Genomic DNA, 22168 nt, shown 5'->3' with positions numbered 1-22168 from the left:
GTTTGATGTGTTTCTTGGTAGCTTGCATGTGTTTCCTCCACTTTAAGAAAGTAGGGCAAATGATAAAAAAATATCCAGGGGAAGAGAGAGAGTTCAATCAAGGTGATTGGCTCGCTTGCCTTCACATGAAAAGTGTCACTGGTGCCTGCAAATGCTTGCAAATGGAATCTATACCATTAATACATTGTTGATGCTGAAGGCTGTGAAGTTTTTACTGGAAAACTACTTCAATCAGATGACGTATGCAATAAATACGATACGGTGTCACAGGAGTTTCAGCCTTTTAGAGGTTTTGAGAATATTTCCAGTGATGTTTGGAGTCTGTATTGGTTCAATGGAATCAATCAAAGTGTGTGGACCACTGGAATTGTTTGCTTTGGCAAGATACGAGTGTAACTGTTTTCGCAGCCTCTGTTGATGCGATAGAAAGAACTGTCCTGCTTGTTAGAACTACTGGAAGCTTCACATGTTTGCTGCCTAATTTTAAAGACATCAAATTGCTTTAGGTTTAATCAGAAGGCCATTCTGTTAAGAATTGGTTCATTGGTCTTAAAGAAAAGGACCTCAGAGACTGTACTTTTTACAACAACAACAACAAAAAATCCAATCATGTAAAACTGAACATATCCTACCCTAAGAACCACTCAGGGGTTACTGTGACTGTCTGGAGAATCTTCAATTCTATGGTATAGTGCTTTCTCTGTCCATCTTCAGCTGTCTCAGCTCGTAGTTTCTTCAGTAGGGCAGAAATTCTGAGAACAGTGCTACCTGACATTGCTCTGGGCATCTCAAACATAACAAACAGTCCCTTCAGACAGTGATGGAAAGCCCTTTTCAGTCTCTTCAGAGAAATACAATAATATATCTACTGCATTCCCCTCCTGTGCCACTGTTTGTGACATCTGTTCAATAGAGAAGCTATTAAGTCAGGTTGGGAGGTATTGGTATCCTAAGAAAATTGGAAAAACTCAGAAAAGGGCAATTTTATACGGGAAAAAATTATTAATTATTTGGAATAAATGTTATAAAAGTTATTTTGGATGTTTTTCTTTTAGGATAATTGTTTTGAGTTATTTTACATAATATATAAAGAAAAGCTTGGGTTTTTAAGTAGTGTATTAATGTCATGAAGTATGATAAATTATAAAAAAAAACAGTTACCAACTGTTTTTAAGAAATTTCAGTAACACTTCCTATGAGTCATGTAATCATAGTGCCCTTGCGAAAAAAAAGTATACTTATTAGCATTAAAAGTATGTTCAAATTAGGTAAAGAACACGAAAAATACATTTTTTATTGAACATACTTCACAAAAATACACATTAAATATACACTGTATATCTCTGTATTTCCATAAAATGTATTTTAAGCCATGCTTTAAATTAAACATTGTGTAAAAATAAAAAATAGAAAATATATTATATTTTATTAATATATAAATTACATTTTGTATTCATAGAAAATACATGTAGTGGCATTAAATACTGCTTAACGTGCACTATTTTTTTAAAATAGTGTATAAAAGTCACGAAGTGTGATAAAAAAAAAACAGTTACCAACTGTTCTTAAGAAGAAATTTCAGTAACGCTTCCTATGAGTCATGTAATCATAGTGCTCTTGTGGAAAATAAGTGTATATAAGTAAATTAGGTAAATAATACTAAAAGTGCATTTTCAATTTAATATACTTCACAAAAATACACATTAAATATACACTGTATTTCTCTGCATTTCCATAAAATGTATTTTTAAGCCATGCTTTAAATTAAATGTTGTGTTCATAAAAATTACATGTAGTGGCATTAAATACGGCTTAAAGTGCACTTTTGTGTAAAGTGCATTTTTGTTTCTGTAACATTAAGATGTACACAATATAAAGTAGTACATTTACAATATACTTCAAATGTATTAAAAAAGGTGTTTAAAAAAAACACATACTTGAATCAACTTAAGTTTGCAGAAGTGCTCAAAAGCACAACCTACTGATTTTATGTTGTGTTTAACTATAGCTTAATTACAACTGAAATATACTTAAGTTGCCATAAGTTGTTTCAAAATATTACATTTAACTATGTTTTAATTTAAGTTAAGTATACTTTTAAAAAATATAATTAATACATTTTTCTTTTACAAGGTTGTATTCCTATGAAGCATACATAATATCTTATAATGACCACTATACTCTTGCATAATAATTAGCAGTATGTTTATTGTTCTTATGAACAGGTATTAGGTAACACTACATAGGGGCTTTAAAACTCATTTATATGCATTGAATAATGCACAACATTGTAAAAAATTATTTGAATAATAATTTGGAGTGATTGGTGTAGTGCAGTGGATAACACCACCCCCTGCCAGTAAGCTACAATATAATGTGGGAGACTGGGGTTCAATTCCTGGTCTGGGTGACTATAGTGCTCTACACCAATAAGAGTCCTTGGGAAAGACTCCTAACACTATATTAAGCATCAGATTGTATTATTATGAAAAGCATGAGTGTTATTTTTAACACTTCATAGATATGGTATATGAGCAGGAAAAGCTGTTATTTAAGGCATAACATTACATTTTTCTACTGATTTCTGCTTATTAAAGGTGTTATAAATGAAAAATATGTTAGCACTTCAGTTTGATAAATACTCAAAACTATTGCTTTAAATAAGTGCTTTATTCATGCTTATAAAAGTGTTATGGAGCCTCTATAAGCTGTCAATTCAGATGTGTAATCAGATATTATATTGCTCTATGATGCCTCTCTTTGTAAAGTTACTTATGAGCTATTATACATGTTTATTATGGTCATTATTAGATATATATGATATATAGTGTTTCATAAATGCATTCATAATGCATTATGAACAAAGGATTCATTTAAAGCGTTTGGTAACACTTTCTATGAATGTCATGTTTTATTTGACCCATAATACATTTTAATGCATTCAAAAAACATGTTTATAATACCTCATGAATGCATTATAGTGTGTTGTGAGTATGTTTATAGAGTGTAATAGACATCTCATTCATAGAAAGTGTTACAGAGATTTGCACAAAGAAGTCTTAATTTGTCTTAAATTTACTGTAAATTTGCTGTATGTGTTACATTTTTAGATGGTGCATTTAATGCCAGTGGGAAAGCACATACTAACATTAGCAGCGAGTTACTGGGGAGAGAACTATGGTTAGCAGAGAGCTAGCTAACGTTACTGGGGAGAGAACTAAGGGTATTGTAGAGCTAGCTAACATTAGCTGTGAACTAGCTAACATTACTGGGGAGGAAAATAAGATTAGCGGAGTGCTAGCTAACATAAGCTGTGATCTAGCTAACATTGCTGAGGAGAGAACTAAGGTTAGCATAGAGCTAGCTAACATTAGCTGTGATCTAGCTAACATTACTGGGGAGAGAACTAAGGTTAATGTAGAGCTAGCTAACATTAGCTGGGAGCTAGCTAACATTACTGGGGAGAGAACTAAGGTAATATAAAGCTAGCTAACATTAGCAGAGAGCTAGCTAAAATTACTGGGGAGAGAACTAAGGTAATATAAAGCTAGCTAACATTAGCGGAGAGCTAGCTAACATTACTGGGGAGAGAACTAAGGTAATATTAAGCTAGCTAACATTAGCGGAGAGCGAGCTAACATTACTAGGGAGAGAACTAAGGTAATATAAAGCTAGCTAACATTAGCGGAGAGCTAGCTAACATTACCAGGGAGAGAACTAAGGTAATATAAAGCTAGCTAACATTAGCGGAGAGCTAGCTAACATTACTGGGAAGAGAACTAAGGGTATTGTAGAGCTAGCTAACATTAGCTGTGAACTAGCTAACATTACTGGGGATAAAAATAAGATTAGCAGAGTGCTAGCTAACATTAGCTGTGATCTAGCTAACATTGCTGAGGAGAGAACTAAGGTTAGCATAGAGCTAGCTAACATTAGCTGTGATCTAGCTAACATTGCTGAGGAGAGAACTAAGTTTAATGTAGAGCTAGCTAACATTAGCTTTGAGCTAGCTAACATTACTGGGGAGAGAACTAAGGTTAATGTAGAGCTAGCTAACATTAGCTTTGAGCTAGCTAACATTACTGGGGAGAGAACTTATGTTAATGTAGAGCTAGCTAACATTAGCTGGGAGCTAGATAACATTACTGGGGAGAGAACTAACATTAATGTAGAGCTAGCTAACATTAGCAAAGAGCTAGCTAACATTACTGGGGAGAGAACTAAGGTAATATTAAGCTAGCTAACATTAGCGGAGAGCTAGCTAACATTACTGGGGAGAGAACTAAGGTAATATTAAGCTAGCTAACATTAGCGGAGAGCTAGATAACATTACTGGGGAGAGAACTAAGGTAATATAAAGCTAGCTAACATTACTGGGGAGAGAAATAAGGTTAATGTAGAGCTAGCTAACATTAGCAGAGAGCTAGCTAACATTACTGGGGAGAGAACTAAGGTTAATGTAGAGCTAGCTAACATTAGCAGTGAGCTAGCTAGTGTGCCAACATGTTCTGCATCACAATGAAACAAAACTGATAAAGAAAAATGATAACAAATGGGAAATATTAGGTTTTAATTTTCAATACAATACATTATTTTCTACTAAAGAAATTGTGACTGCATTTTTGGGTCTTAAATTATTTTTATTGAGGTCTTAAAAAGGTGTTAAAATGCATTAAATTTGACTTTTAAAATGGAGCAAGAACCCTGATCTAATCAATGTTTTGGTATTTGAGATTTGTTAAATTTATAAGGACAGTGGAATAACTGATCCAAATTCTTAAAAAAAAATTGAACATCTTGAGTGATTCTCATTGACAATATTTATATCAAGCCTGGTATAAAAGTGCTATAAAAAGGAACAGTTCCCCAGATGAAGCCAGAGATTAAGCCTAGTCTTGGTCTACACAGCATTTTGAATGGGGATTTTCTTTTGAAAGAAAAATACAGTCTATTACTAGGCTTAATCCCTGTCTGAGAATCTGCTTCTCTGACTTTTTTGTAAACTTTTCTCTTCAGTGCGTTTCTCAGTACACCTGCCCGGCTCAGATTTGAGGAGCTCTTGCAGAGCGCCGATGTTTGTTCCAACCTTTCCGATCAATAAACGCGGAATGCTCCTTGGTGCTGTGTTTATGCGGAACACTTGTACCCATGAAAGTCAATGAATCGCAATGTGACAAAGCGAAGCAAAAAAGCAGGAACAGAGTGTTTACTGGGAGTGAAAGAAGCAAGGGCTCATTACCTCCATACCAGCAGCAGGAATTCATCATGCATCATGTTATAAATTCAATTCGGTGAATTGCCGACAAAAGCCCAGCCGAGAACAATAGATGAAATATTACCCACTTGCCTCAATCAAATAAGCGAGGGCGGTTCAAGATCCTCGTCCCACCTCCCCCGTAATTACATTACAGCCCTATGGCTCAATCAGACACAAATAAATATGTGTTTGTGCTCTGAACTGTGATGCATACTGCTGGACTGGAGAAACAGTAGCAAAGCTTACAGCCGGACTGACTGGAAATGAACAGGATTCTTAGTAATGTCTTTAGTAAACTGAAAGATCACCATGTTTATTCATCATCAGATCATATCATCAGAGTCTTCTCTGTTGTATCAATATTATAAACTCTTCTTGGGCTTCTTCTTGTTTTCTTTCTTACTCTGATACGATCATGTTACACAGTAGTGAAAGCTAATCCTGGTTGTCGTAATTGTCGTCACAGTTATTGTCATCTTCCACATTTATACTTCTCAGCTGGGAAACACATCTCTGACTCAATATCCCGGTACAGAACTTCATATCTGCAGAATACAGAGTACTACAGAACTACTTTATTGTGTTTCATGATTTTTTTTTATATAAAAAGGATAATATATAGCTCTGAAAAAAGAGACCACTTAACAATTATGAGTTTCTTTGATTTTACCAAATTAAAAAACCTCTGAAAATATAATCAAGAGGAAGATGGATGATCACAAGCCACCAAACCAAACTGAACTGCTCCAATTTTTGGCATACAGTTACCCAAAAGCAGTGTGTAAGACTGGTGGAGGAGAACAAGCCAAGATGCATGAAAACTGTTATTCCACCAAATATTGATTTCTGAACTCTTAAAACTTTATGAATATGAAATTGTTTTCTTTGCATTTTTTGAGATCTGAAAGCTCTGCATTTTTTTTGTTATTTCAGCCATTTGGAATTTGGGAGAAATGTTGTTTGAACAATAACGTTCATTTTACTCAATCATATACCTATAAAAAGCAAAATCAGAGAAACTGATTCAGAAACTGAAGTGATCTCTTTATTTTTACATTATTAAACAAAATTATTATTACATAACATGAGTGAGCACTTGCCACAATGGGTGAATATGGTTTTACTGATTTTCTGCTGATTTTAATGAAATTATGTTACATGTTTAATCAGAATCTATATAAACAGTGGCAAAGGCTATAATGTGAAATAATTTAGTATTGTTGTCTTTTTCATTGGAATTATTGAACAGGATTCTTGTTTTCTGAAGAATATAACTATTTCTTCAGGTAACTAAAAGATCATCATGCTTCCTATTACTATATTCACCTCTTTTGTATCAAAAATGCAAAGTCTTCTTCTGCTTTGTCTTGTTTTCTTCACCTTCGTCTTCTTTCTTGATGCTACACAGTAGTGAAACCTAATCATGGTTGTCGTCACAGCCATCATCATTTTCCACTTTTATAAACCTCAGCTGAGAAATACAACTCCACCGTAACATCACAGTACAATCCTACACATTTACATACTACAGAGTAAAACAGATGTCTTCAGGAGATAGCATAAAAACCTCTCCAGTAATCTGGATAAGCATTAGAAAGTGAGGAACCCAAAATATATTAGTGCACTCATCCTAAAACCTTTTCAAAATGGCATTTTTTCCATGAATACTTTATAGGCTCTGTTAATGGCTAATTTACAGTACATAATCTGAGTGGACACTTGGTTCAATATGGTTTTACTGCTTTTCTGCTGATTTTATTGTAATTGCATTACAGCCCTATGGCTCAATCAGACACAAATAAAATGTAGAACTGCAGAAACAGAAATGAAGCCTGCAGCCTGAAATAATATTTAGCCTTTTCATTGGATTTATTGGACAGGACCACTTTTAATGAAAAACACGATGATGTCTTGATTATGCCTTGAGATGGCCTGATGGAGTCAACCTATTTTTTTAACCTTATTGAAAAAGGGTGCAGGATTTCATGAAGAGAACACCTTACATTCTAAAAAACAGAGGTACGATATGAGTACTTTTTTGTACTCAAAGGTACACTCTTCATAATTGTACCCTCAAAGGTACAATACTGGTCTTTACAGGGTCAGATTTGTTCCCTCTGAAGTATAAAGTCATTCCTAAGATCAATAAGTACAAATTTGTACCCTTTAACCAGCCAAAAGGTACATTTAGTATCTGTATCACTGTACTACTAAACAATATAAATATTTAAATTGCACATTTTTTATTTGAAAGCCAGACAATTTTGGATCATCAAGTTTTTGAGCCATTTTCAGTTGATGATAATGTTTATAATGTTTATATGGGTACAAAAAAGGACTTTCACTGAAAGGTACTTTTTTTGTACCTTAATATAAGGTACAGCCCCAGCAACAAGCTTTGTACTCTTTTAAGTACAAATCTGTACTTACTTTTCTTAGAGAACTGTTAAGCATGGGGGTGGATGGATCATTCTTTGGGCTTGTATTGCAGGCAGTGGCACAGGGAACTGGTAGAAGGAAGAATAGATTTAGATACTGTTTCATCTACATGTTGTTGTGTTAAAAACATCAGCCCTGCTAAAAATGAATGTTATAAGAATGTTAATCAATGTTTTAAAAAGGTTACAGGAAGGCTAATCTGTAACATTACAGAAATAATGTTCCAGGAATGTTGTGATGTGATAATGGATTACAACATTATTGGGATGTTTTATGCATAACACTACCAGCTAGATGAGGAATGACATTGTGTAAATGTTTAAAGTATCATTCCCGAAAGTGTTAAGAATTAACTAAATTTTGGGATACGTCCAGCGTCTGAATTACCTGATCTCCTCCCCCTAGTCCTATATGTACCTGGGGCTGGCTTGAGAACTATCTCAAGCTGTACTGAACTTTACCCCATGTTCAGAGGTCTTATAAAGTCCATGCTTTAATTGGTCAGATCTGATGTGGCATAACAAGAGGACCTAGTGAATATTAGACAGGTGGTCATAATGTTATGGCTGTTGCAAGGTTACTGTTTAAGCTTTTTTTAAGGATGTTTCTCTTTTGTCTTTGATTTACCAGCTACATCGAGAACCAGCCCAGCCTGGAGAACATAACCGACATAGACCTCGCTAACTACAGAGAGCTGAAGAACCTGTGAGTATCTCAACTACTACAGTTATTGTGATAAAAGTTTGGAGAGACTAGTTCTAATGAATGCATTCAACTAAAAAAAAAAACTAAAGCCAGTATCTCAGAAAACTAGAATATTGTATAATAAGACCAATTGGTACTTTTGGCAGTGTGGGCAGTGTGTCAAGTCCTGCTGGAAAATGAAATCCACATCTCTATAAAAGTTAAAGTCAGCAGAGGGAAGCATGAAGTGCTGTAAGATTTTGTGGGAAAACAAAACTGCACTGACTTTAGACTTGATAATAAAACACAGTGGATCAACACCAGCAGATGACATGTCTGTCCAAACCATCACTGATTGGTGGAAACTCCACACTAGACCTCGAGCAGTTCAGACTGTGTGTCTCTCCACTCTTCCTCCAGACTCTGCTCCCTTGATTTACAAATAAAATGTAAAATTTACTGATGATCAGTGATGGTTTGGAGAGACATGTCATCTGCTGGTGTTGATCCACTGTGTTTTATTATCAAGTCTAAAGTCAGTGCAGTGTTTTTCCACAAAATCTTACAGCACTTCATGCTTTCCTCTGCTGACAACATTTATGGAGATGCAGCTTTCATTTTTCAGCAGGACTTGGCACACTGCCCACACTACCAATTGGTAGCCATAATCATCAATATTACAATACATACATATATTATTATTTTTATAGTCACCTGTCTGCTATGTTCAGACTTAATGATGTGTTCTGAATTCATCCACCTATATAAAATAACATTTCTTTATGTATGTTATGATGTACTGCAAATTTATGGACATTACATTTATTCATGGACCAGGCATACACTATGCACTATATTGTCAAACACCCTTCCAAATCATTAAATGTGTTAGTTTTGGTGAAAGGAATATTTAATGCTTCAACATACCAAGAGATTTTAAACAATTCATGATTCGAATTTTGAATGTTTAAATTTTTAAGAATTAAGAATGGGAGATTACTCAAGTTCTTATATGGTTGAAGGCAGATGAACAAATACTTTTGGCAATATAGTGTACACATATAGGTTTCATAGATGGTTTGCACATACATATACATACATATATTTTTCCTTTATATTACCATATATGTACATACAGCTCAGAAAAATATAAGAGACCACTTAAAAAAAATGATGAGTTTATATGATTTTACTAAATTAAAAACCTCTGGAATATGATCAAGAGGAAGATGGATGATCACAAGCCATCAAACCAAACTGAACTGCTTGATTTGTTGCACCAGGAGTGGCATAAAGATATCCAAAAGCAGTGTAAAACTTGTGGAGGATGAAAACTGTCATTAAAAACCAGGGATATTCCACAAAATATTGTTTTCTGAACTCTTATGAATATGAACTTGTTTTCTTTGCATTATTTGAGGTCTGAAAGCTCTGCATCTTTTTTGTTATTTCAGACATTTCTCATTTTTGCAAATAAATGCTCTAAATGACAATATTTCTATTTGGAATTTGGGAGAAATGTTGTCTGTAGTTTATAGAATAAAACAACAATGTTCATTTAACTCAAACATAAACCTATAAATAGCTAAATCAGAGAAACTGATTCAGAAACTGAAGGGGTCTCTTAATTTTTTTTTACCAGAGCTGTATATATTACATTAATAATACCCTTGATTTTAGAAGAAAGACTGAATGAACAGGTGTCCCAATACTTCCGTCCATTGCTTTTGTTAAATGCACTTTGACAGAGAGGCAGAGAGCTTAGCAGAGAGCATAAATACATGCTAATGTGGTTATCAGTGAATGAAGGCTAGTCCCTTTAAGCATTGTTTCTTGTGGTTGGTTGAGTCATGAGTCTGTTTGGCCTGACTGACGTGATTAGAACTAATCAGGCCTGATGTATGTCTGCGTCTAAAGATACGATCAGTTGACTGGCTGCCATACCATGTAAGATTTCCTTTGTTTTCTTTCGTATGTTTGCGGTGTGTGTGGGTGTGTGTGTGTGTGTGTGTGTGTGTGTGTGTGTGGTCTCTCTGTACAGCACAGTTACAGATTGTGGCTTGGTCTTCATCGCTGATAATGCATTTCAACAGAACTTCAAGCTCCAATATGTGTAAGTGAATATGGCTTCCTGTGATCTGCTGCTGCTGTTGTGTCATTGTTTGTATCTGTCAATCAGTGAGAGAGATTCAGCTTTCTGACCCAAACACTGACCAGTTCTTAGCCTCCCTTTGGATCAGGTTACAGATCTACAACAGATTATCAGTACTGGTCAGTAAGAGGTAAAAAAAAAAAAAAAAAAACCTGCGGAAAAAACTAATAAAATAATTCAAAACTCTCTATATTTAGGCTGTCCAATGAAAAACAAATGTCTCTGTATTTGTCAGTTTTTAGTTTAGTACATAGTTTGAACAGACAAACAATTCCTTACATTGTGTTATTTTCGCAATAAATGTACAAATAGAAATTCTCCAATTATCTAAAATAAATGTTTAATTCAAGTGAATTATGCAAATCAAAAAGATACAACTGCTTAACCTATTCAAGCCCCATTCAAAAACACTATAGTCATTTGTAAATTTAAAGAAATAATTAAAACTGAATTACACCTTGCGAAAGGCGCAGCACGATGCTCATTGCTATCTTACACCCTGCCAACAGTCTATTTTTTAATGCCGTTTAAAACAGGCATAAAACACTTACAAATATATATATATATATATATTTTTTTGTAAGTGTTTTATGAATGTTTTAAACGGATGGGCGTATTTTTACGTTTACAATAAACAGAATAAAGAATAAAAAATGACTTTCCTATAAAACGTTCCTATAAAATGACCTGCTCACGCACCTTCACAGCTTAAACCAGCTATTCAGCTTCTTCTGCTAAGAAGCACAAAGTGCCGCAATGTTAAGATACAAACACGCCAAAGTGTGAGCCCATCTGGCTCTTAAAGGGAATGACAACGGGCACACTGATTGGTTTATTTCACATTACGCCCAAATCACACCCATGATTAATTAAGAGAATTAGTACATGTCTTTTGAGCATTTCCAGCTGCGCAAGGCGTGTTTTTGGTTCCCTCAAAATACCAAAGACACACCAACACTAGATCTATAGATCTTTACATTAATACTAAACAGGATAAAAAATAAAATAACCCTTTTATTCTCGTAATTTACCTGCTGAGACGTGCGGAAGCTCAGCGCCATTAAAATAGCAATCAGCCAAAGTCAGAGAGCACCTGACTCTTGAAGAGAATGACAAGTGACATGCTGAGAATGACATGTTTATTGCACATTACGTCTAAAACACACTTTGATTAATTATGAGAATTAGTACATGCCTTTTGCATGTTTCAAACCATGTTAGGTTAACTTTTCCCGTCGTCACGATAGCAAAGACACATTGACACGCCCTAAATCAAGCTGCACGGTGCATAGTTGGCAGCTTGCCCATAGATATCCAACACAGGGCCCTAGGAATTTGAGTCATCCTGTTTGGTAGTGAATGTATGGGTCAAGCTGCTATTGGCAGCCATGTAAACTACCATGGTTGAACCCGTGTTCAGCTGGCTGACCCTTATCTCTACCATCTTGTAGTCCTCACCCCGCTGGCTGTGCGACATGGCTCAGTGTTGTCGATGGGGTGATAGCGGTCAGAGAGGAGCTGGTGACATGGGGATTGGGGAGTGGGTAGCAGAGTGGCGAGGATGGTGTTGAAGGGGGGGGTGGCAGGGGGGTGAGCTCCCCCCTCACTGATGAAACCAGAGACGACATCCAGCAGTCACCTTTTACTCGCTCACTTTGGCGTCTTATTGACAGCTGATGCATAATAAATACACTCCACTAAGGGTCCATTATGACTTAATCAATATTTCACAGAGCGATGTGTAGTGGGAGCAGATGTGTCTCTAAGATGGGGGGCACTGCTCTGGCGGCAGGGTTGGGGGGGTTGGAGCAGGAGAAGAATACAGTGGATACAGTGAGGGTGAAAAAGATGGTTAAAAATCAGATAAGAGATATATAGGGAGATATTTCTTAATTTGAAGATGAAATTCTGAAATTCTGCTGTGTTCTTATCATCGTTCTCGAGCCACCAGTACTCTCGCTGGCAGCTGCTAAATCCCTCCCTATCCCCCCCATCAGAAGCCCCTGTGGCATTGGGGAGGAATTGAGCCGGTAATAGATAGGCCCTGATGGCTAACCCATCTGACATGAACTTTTGGAAACGAGGAAAACAAATATTTGAACCCCTGCTGGCCCCCATTAGTCCTGCCACAGAAAATCTGCATCCCTGGAGTGTGCTCTGTCCCCCCGCCATCAGCCGCCGTCCCTTAAAGCGATAGTTAGGACTGTGTTCAGTGCTGCTCAGAACTATGCTGTATAATCACTGTTCATTTTAATACTATAAAAATGCAGAATGGCTGGGCAATGTGAGTAAAAACATACTATATGTCTCAATTTATTGTAGAGAAATGGCGAAATACGGTACAATGAAACCTTAACAAAGTGTAATGTTAAATTATTAGTATTTATTTGTAACACATAAAATCAAACATATGGTATATTTAAAATATAAATAGAGAAGTGTAGAACATTTGTCCTATTTAACTTTAGTAATTTCTATAATTACTCAATATCACAGTATCAAGCAGTATAAAAACAAAAAAGTGCAAATAAACGTGCAATATAAAACAAAATATATTAGAAAATGAATAATGTAAATACTAAGAAAATACAATACATAAACAAAATACACGCATCTAATACATTTTCCCTGATTAACTTTAGTCATTTCTGTAATTACACAATAAATAATATTTTTTTGTTATTTTTTTATACATATTTTAAGGTTGATGACGGGAAAAAAAACAACCTTTAATATAAAATCTGAAAATCCTAAAGTAAAAAACTTAAAACTATAACATTGATTAAAAAAATCTAAAATATGTACAATATTAACCAAGACAGTTGTATATCAATATATCAATAAAAGCAATAATAATAATAATAAAAAAAACATTACATTACCTGTAAAAACTGAAACAATTAAAAATCAATAGAATATTAAGTACTAAAAAAATCCATTGGCAAAGTTGTTTGCTTACAATAGGCAAAATTTTTCTTAATTTACATTGTTTTGTCTAGTTTTTGCCATATAATTTTTTGCAGTGTATTTTCTACAGTATTCATAAATACTAGTTAATCTATATACTAGTTAATCTGGTCTATACAACCTACTTGAATGCAGCATTATAGTGCAAAACTAAAGAAGCAAACTTCAAAGACAAACCTGTTTTTCTGCATTTTTATTTAGGTCAAAATGGTAAATTTTATTTGTTAATTTGTTAAAAGTTGTTAAAAGTCCTGCCCTGCACATTTCTTTGACTTCCTTTCTCCCAACACACCTAGCCACTCAGCTGTTCAACTCGCTAACAAGTCATATCTGAGCTACAGGGGTGTGATAAAGCAGAGAAACCACTAAAATGTGCAGTGCAGGTGTGCTCCAGGACCAGGTGTTGAAACATGGTCTAAGCTCTTTTTATCAGATGACCACACAGTACAGTTAAAATGATAAATATATCAGAGAGAGGCCATTTAAAAGCCATAATCTAAAAAACCTGAAACCCGGCGAGTGATTCTCTTTTCTCTGGTAGTAAAAATGACTTACAGTGTTGCTCTGTTTACTCGCAGCATTAAACATGGAAAGTACTTACCAGAAGTGAAACTCTCACGCTGTTTGAACGCGGCCGTCAGTAAATCATCACCTGCTATCGCCTGCTGTCTCACGTGAAGCCTGTTTTGGCTCGTGTGCTGCTGGACACAAGCTGTTTCATCCAGCTGATTAAACTCAGCCCAGGCGTAAAACTTCTCCGCCCGAGTTACGGAGGCTAATCCGCTAATGTGCCGCTACACTCAGACTCAGCCAGTGTTGTTCTCAAACTCAGGACATGAATTATTTACCTTTATCTTTAATTAGAACTGAACTGTAGCTCTGCCTACTGTCCAGGTTGTGATGTCAGGAGTTTCAGTTTAGTTCTCCAACACCGAGTCTAGAGCAGTATTAGCATTAGCTGCTAACTATGCTAAGCGCTAGCTCTTTCGCAGTTCAGAAGTGAGAATCATCAGCCTGTAGCCTGCTGCTTAACACAGCTAGCACTGCTGGAGCAGCATTAGCATTACCCTCTAACTGCGCTTAGCATTAGCTCTTTCACCGTTCAGAGATGAGTATTATCGGCCTGTAGTCTGTGTATTTACCGTTTTAAAACAAGCTACATGGGATGAACCACTAGCTAATACCATCCTGGCTTACACTGAGTTCTTCAGTGTAATGCTGTCAGGCAGCATTAGCCACTAACTGCAGCTAGTGTTAGCGGTTAGCTGCTAATGCTAATACTGCTGCACCCAGCCTTAGTGGAAATCTGAAAATCCAAGCTTACTGTAAATGGAATAAACTGAAGCGCTTTACTCACCCAAATAAACAGTTTTCAGGAGAGAAATCTGTGTAGATTAACATCCAGCGCTCGTTTGACTTTAAAATATTATTATTTATTTTTAAAGAATTACAGTTGTATTTACTTAACTTAGCTTAGCATTACAGGTCCTGCTGAATTAGAAGGAAAACATGGCAGAACCTCTGTTCCTTACTATTGTTGCATAATACGCCTTATAATATGGTGCACCTTATGTATGAAAATAGTCCAGAAAAATAGACGTTTATTGATAGTGCTCCTTATAATCCGAAAAATATAGTAGGCTACTGTAGTTTAGCTATTTATTCATGCTGAAGTGTTAAGTGGTTTTGTAACAAAAAATACAAGATAATAAATGCAATTTAAAAAGAAAAACATAGAAAGCACTGTGCAATATGAAAACTGAATAAATAATATGGGAAAATAAATATTGTTATTAAAAAATGAAGCAAAAGAAATTAAAAAATCCAATGTATTTACAATTTACATACAAAAGTGGATATGCATACAATATTAACCAACACTTAAAAACAGGGTAAGTTATTCCAATAAAAGCTATATAAAAACAAACACAATAAAAAATGTACAACATAAAATTTAAAAATATATAAAACAATATAAAATCAACAGATCATAAAATAGTACACAAAATACAAAAAACAAAAATACAATATGAAAGCAATAGTACAAGAAAATATACAACATACATTTTCTAATATGCTTATCTTGTATCTTATTACTTCAGAAACCTGGCTATTAACTCACTTGTGCACATCAGCTGGAGAGTCTTCCATTCTCTTCCTCTACTGAACCTGTGAGTAAAACTCTACACCTAACCAGCATGCTCTACATTATCTCACATGTGTATAGTTTATAACTGCTGTACTGTATTTTTTTTTCTAATTTAAACTTTTTTTTAATTTGCATTAGAGTTAACATGGATAGACCTACAGTAACAGATCCTTCAGGATTCAGCAGTTTACTTTCATTGTGTTCACAGTGTGAAGCCTAAACCTACAGAAATGTTCTGATCTGATAGTAAATTAAATTGTTGAGATCTGTACATGTACAGACCACTTAAAATATTTTGAGTTTCTTTGATTTTACCAAATTGAAAACCTCTGGAATATAATCAAGAGGAAGATGGATGCCAACAAGCCAACAAGCCAACTCCTTTGCACCAGGAGTAAAGGCATAAAGTTATCCAAAAGCAGTGTGTAAGACTGGTGGAGGAGAACATGCCAAGATGCATGAAAACTGTGATTAAAAAACAGGATTATTCCACCAAATATTGATTTCTGAACTCTTACATTTTATTAACCTTATGAACTTGTTTTCATTGCATTATTTGAGGTCTGAAAGCTCTGCATTTTATTTGTTATTTCAGCAATTTCAAATTTTCTGCAAATAAATGCTCTAAATAACAATATTTGTTTTTGGAATTTGGGAGAAATTTTGTCTGTAGTTTATAGAATAAAACAACAATGTTAATTTTACTAAAACATCAGAGGAACTGATTCAGAAACTGAAGTGGTCTGTTCCCTTTTTTAGAGCTTTAAGACCATGCGTTTTACATTTCCAAAACTGTTCTATAGAAGTTGTAAGAAGTGAAGAATAACGTGGTGTTCCTCAGGGTTCTGAGGGATAACCCCCTGGCCTGCTCCTGTGATATCTACTGGCTTCAGCAGTGGCAAAGAACGAGGCGAGGAGACATCGACAGTCAGCAGAGCTGCATCTATAACGGCAGCAGCGTTCAGCTGGACAGCTTTGTGATGGAGAACTGCAGTAAGTGCACATATTAGAGAAGTACAGTAAGATAAGACAGCATGCAGTGTCCTTGGAAATGCTGTATTTCAGCTCATTTACACTGTTTTGCCTTTTTATCCAATAGCAATTTAGCTCCGCCCTTTTACAGTGAGTTATAAGGAGTGTTTCATTCCAGGCACACAACTGAACAATGAAAAAAAAAATACTTGGCAGCCAGCCAAAACAGAGGAGCTCATTTACATATGTTGGTCCTACAGGAACACTAACTAAAGCATATTTTTTACAGGTCCAACATAATACAAACAAGTAAAAATGTTCTAGTTGGCCAGTGATGATTTTCTCCTGAAACTGGTCCAAACCCAACTAGTTATGTTGGTGGTATTTAGACACATTAGGCCTTCAGTTCAGTTCCTGAAGAATTAAGAATTAGGGAATCTCTTTTTCTAGTTTTCTTACAATGCAGAGCTGAATGTAATGTTAAAATTTGATTTATTTTTTATAGACTAAATTTTTTTTCTGAAACTGTTAGGCCTCATTTGAAGCAGCACTAGGTAGGATTTTCTTGATTTTTGATATTTTTAAATAAGTAAAATTACAGCTTGAAACTCACTGCAGCGCTGCATTGAGGTGTAATAGGAGGAATAGCGGTGCTCTCGTGTCTGTGCCGGAGCTCCTCTGAGCTCAAACCAGACTCTGTAAGTTTTCTGAGGCGGCCGCGACCAACGCTCGCGAGAACTGCGACCTGCTTTCCGACCTTTAGTTCTAACAGTTCTACAAGGACTACTGGTTAATTCTTTACAAACTCACATACAGACACTCTGGCAGAAGCTGGGAAGAGAACGGATATGTCTGTGAAAGCCAGAAAACGAGAAAGAGAAACTAATCCGCCTGAAGCATTTATGACACTCTACAACTCTAGGGGGAGCCCACAAGCACAAAATCTCAATCCTACCTAGTGGAGCTTTAAATATCCACAACACTCCAATTTTACATACAATACCGGTCAAAAGTTTTGGGACACCCCTACATTTTTGCAGGTCCAGTCAGTAACTAGAAATGGTACAAAACCCAGTGTGCAAAATTTTACAGTATACAGACAGGGCCTTTAACCCTTTCAAACTCTGCATCTATTGCAATGGACATCACATATTACCTTTTTTAATGTTGTGTTGCACATAACACTAATTAAGTCTAACTGTTGTCCATCAAAATAGAGCAAGAACCAGCCAATGAAAACGTTTACAAGCCAATAAAACAGTAGCTAAGCCCCGCCCACTTCACTGGAAAAAAACGTCAGTTCAGGCATCAGAGCGTGGCTCAGAGAAGGCAAAGTAAGAAGAGCTGATTTTTGCTAATTTTATATGATTTAGAGTTTATTTTACAGTGTAGGAATGGCTTGTGACATAAATAAGGTCGATATTAAATATAAAATAAAAATGTTAAACACAGACTACCAATACAATGGACATTAAAAAAACAATTAAATATTTTTGTTAATAAGATTTAGCTGGACTTTATATTAGAGTATTAGCTTCTCCTTTTGTGTGCATTACAGGCAGTAAACAGCATTTTATTATTTTTCCATCACTTTAATATAACTCAGGTCTAAAATGGTTAAGGAAAACAAACAAACTAAAATTCGAAAAAAAAAAAAATTAAAATAATTTAAAAATACTATATATATACTCTTTACTGCAGGATTTACTCAACACAGTACATTCACACTTTCAACATAATAACTAGAAAAAGACACAGAAACACAGAGAACTCTTTAACTAAAAGTATAAGTCCTTTCTTTAGAGAAATTACAGTTAAAGTCAGAGAGCAATGAGTACTGTTTCCTACACCTTCAAAACACTCTTGGACACTGGAGAAAACTGGTACAGGAAGAGTCACGTCTGGCTGACCCACATGGAAACAGCTTTAGCCTTTAGCTCCCAGTTTCAGCAGTGAAGAGAAAAATTACAGGTCTGACCTGTGAAATCATTGCAAAGATAACAAAATAAAACCCAGTATGTCAGAGCCTTACATCACTAATACTGGGCAACTAAACAATAGGGGTGTTTAAAATGTTTGACTGGTAGTGTAAATATAAAGGAAACACACGAAAAAACAAAGTATGTTTATTTTTTATATACAATTTATATAATTTACTGTTATTCTGATGATTTTGTGATTGGTGGGGTGCAGTAGTAGATAACGCCACTACCTGCTAATGAGTCACACCATGTGGGAGACTCCGGTTCAATTCCTGGTCTGGGTGACTATGCTACACTACACCAATAAGAGTCCTTGGGCGAGACTCCTAACACTACATTAGCCCACCTCTGTAATAGGAATTACATTGTAAGTCACTCAGGATAAGCATGTCAGCTAAATGCTGTAAATGTAATGCCCTCTTTTGTTCAGGTGTGCCAGAAGTCACGGTTAATGCACCTGTCCGGACCATTAAGGAAGGGGGAAATCTGACGTTTGAGTGCCAGGTGACCGGTTCACCAGTTCCCACAATAACATGGAGGACCGAGCAGCTTCAGTCCAACTGGACCCTTCAGGTACTCGACAGTAGTTTTTTGTATGGAATTTGACCCCAACTGCCTATTATTTTATGTCAGCTAACAGACAGCTGTGCTAGCTTGCATTGCATTAAGTATTGGGGGAGAGGGAAGGACTCCCCCCACTCAAATAGAGAAAGGCCAATTATGTTGTCTTGAACTGGCAGCCATGGATGTCTGTAACATTACCAGGGACTGAACTCACAAACTGATGGCAGGGCCAACACTTAGGGCCCTATTTTAACAAGTGGTCAACTGTTCATCTTGCAGCTTGATTTAGGGAGTATTAGTGTATCAAAAAGTACGCTTTGCACGGCTCTAAATGTGTAAAAGTCACGTATTAATTGGGTGTGTTTTGCGTGTAATGAAAAATAAATCAATCAGTGTTTCACCTGCTATTCCCTTTAAAAGCAAGGTGTGCTCTGACTTTGGCAAATTGATATTTTAACAGCGCAGTTGCTCTGTACTTCTCAGTAGACGCTGTTAAGGTGCATGAGAAGGTCATTTTATTATTATTTCATTTAATATTTGCTTTATTTTTTTATGTAAAAATTGGGTTTGTGCTCTGCCGCTTGTACGCTTGTTGAGCACCTGCATCACCAGGTTAGTAATGGACATCTGACGGATGACTGTTGTCAGGGTTTTAATTAGTCAGTGGCGCACCTGTGTTTTCCATTGCCAAGATAGAAATACAGCAGAAATTTACCTGAACACACCTCACTTCTAGGCCACCACACCCACCAGTGTAGATATAGTCACAAGCTCCATCGCTATTTAAATGGTGCAGATGCAAGGTGTAAAAAAAATCGACTGTTCACGGGGTGTAAGATAGCAATGGGCATTGATTGCGATGCTCTATGTGCAGGGTGTTAGACAGGGCTCTTAGGCAGTTGCATCACTCAGTAGAAATCCCCACTTGATTATGATCATTAAATGGAATGTGGTTTGTGAGATTTTCTCTAAAGCTAGTTTAAGCCTGTAGTGATCATTTACCAATAATACATTTGAGCGCAGACCACATAGAGACAGGTCAGTTGCACGGATCCATGCATGTAATAATCCTAAAGTTAAGATACATCTCTGATGCTTGTATATTTGTATGTTTTTGGATTTAGAGAGGAATATGGGGCTCCACTCTGGAACTGGTGCTGCACCTGTGGAACGTGTCATCTGGGGACAACCTGCACAACCTCACCTGCGAGGCGGAGAATCGAGCGGGTCCGGGAGAGGCCATGGTGCAGCTCAACATTGAGTGTGAGTCAACTTTATAGCTCTCTGGGCTGATTCCAGCACTGGTCGACAAAGCATTTCAGGTTTGGAACACTTTTGTTTACCACAGGATATGATATGAAGGATATGAAGCAGTGATTTCTGCATTTCCCATTGATTTCTGTTAGAGAAATCCAGCTTATATCAAGAGACTCATAACAAAAGCCATAATTCACCTACTGTAATGTAATCTAATATAAACTTTGTCGAAAAAGTTTAGTTTTCTTAGGACATTTTGGGTTTTGGCATCACATCCACATGAGCACAGCATTTTAATCAACTTTCGCATAGATGACACATTTTCTTTTCTTTACTTTTTTTATGTTTTATGCCAGCAACACTACTTAAATTTTTTTTTATCTATTTAAGTGAGACCTACTGTTAAAATAAACAAAGCAGCAAAAAGTATTTGTTATTTATAAATGTGCCTCAGGTTTGTACTATATTTAGGTCTTTTTGGTCGTTACACTGTTTCCTGCTTCTTTTATGAATCTGACAACAAACTTAGTTAAAGTGTTCATTTTATGTCTGTGTCTGGGATACTGTCAAAATGCTGCTTGAGCCTGTCAGACAGATGTTTGAAAAATATCCAAATATTGGTTAACTAGACTTAAGCCAAATCTAGCGTAACATGGCTGACTTTAGTTTAAGACCTAGCAATTTTTTTTACATTTACAAATTATTACCTAGCACTTTTAGCAATAAAATAACACTGGATTAATTGGGCCTCATAAGATAAGATTTTAATTCTATTTGAGTGAGACCTGCTGTTTAAACACGTATTTGAACGTATTTGTTATTTACTGTATAAATGTGCCTCAGGTTTGTACTATATTTAGGTCTTATCTAGTCATTACACTGTAACCTGCTTCTTTAATAAATCTGACAACAAGCTTAGTTAAAGTGTTAAACCACCTATGCTTGGTAAAAACGCTGCTTGAGTCTGAGAGACAGATATTTGAAAAATATTCAAATATGTGTGGACTGGACTGGACTGGACAAATCTAATCTAACTTGTCTAATCTGACTTTGGTTTTACAACAAGCATTTTCACATTTACATATTATTATCTAACACTTTAGTTTTAAAATAACATTAGATTAATTGGGCCTCATTTACAACTGATTTAAAAATGTAATTTCTTCTTAAAAGAAACACATAACAGATTTTTTATCTATTTGAGTGAGACCTGCTATTTAAACACAGTTGTAGAAAGTATGTGTTATCTACTGAATAAATGTGCCTCAGGTTTGTACTATATTTAGGTCTTTTCTGGCCGTTACACTGTATCCTGCTTCATTTACGAATCAACTGTTTTTAAGATGTAGTTTCTTCTTAAAAACAGATCAGATTTTTTTATCTATTTGAGTAAGACCTGCTATTTACACACAGTAGTAGAAAGTATTTGTTATTTACTATGTAAATGTGCCTTAGCTTTGTACTATATTTAGGTCTTTTCTAGTCGTTACACTGTATCCTGCTTCATTTATGAATCAACTGTTTTTAAGATGTATTTTTTTTTATTTTAAAAAATTACCCAGTTTTCTTATTTGGGATTTATTCCATTTATGTGAACAATAGTATCAATTATTTTTAATCAAGTGCAAAGCTGTGAATAAATTCTCTGGTTTAAAAACACATCATGAATCTGACGTAGACTTTTTGTTAGGGCTTCTCTTCAGAACTAAATTAAGAACATTCTAAGGTAAATACTGGTGAATGAA

The 22168-nt window shown here is 35.6% G+C and overlaps 1 protein-coding gene across 2 annotated transcripts in view; it reads left to right on the top strand.

Annotated features, from left to right (window-relative positions):
* The window catches only part of ntrk1 (neurotrophic tyrosine kinase, receptor, type 1), a 58947-nt gene that overhangs the window by 1991 nt on the left and 34788 nt on the right, over positions 1-22168 (top strand). For both annotated transcript variants that reach the window (XM_049464851.1, XM_022668704.2), the window contains exons 2-7: positions 8327-8401; positions 10422-10493; positions 15602-15670; positions 16490-16641; positions 19033-19175; positions 20291-20429. In XM_049464851.1, the coding sequence (XP_049320808.1) occupies positions 8327-8401; positions 10422-10493; positions 15602-15670; positions 16490-16641; positions 19033-19175; positions 20291-20429 (650 nt within the window). The remainder of the gene's footprint in view (positions 1-8326; positions 8402-10421; positions 10494-15601; positions 15671-16489; positions 16642-19032; positions 19176-20290; positions 20430-22168) is intronic.

Source organism: Astyanax mexicanus, chromosome 1, assembly GCF_023375975.1.
Source record: "Astyanax mexicanus isolate ESR-SI-001 chromosome 1, AstMex3_surface, whole genome shotgun sequence".
NCBI lineage: Eukaryota > Metazoa > Chordata > Actinopteri > Characiformes > Acestrorhamphidae > Astyanax > Astyanax mexicanus.
This window is presented reverse-complemented; position numbering and strand designations above follow the sequence as displayed.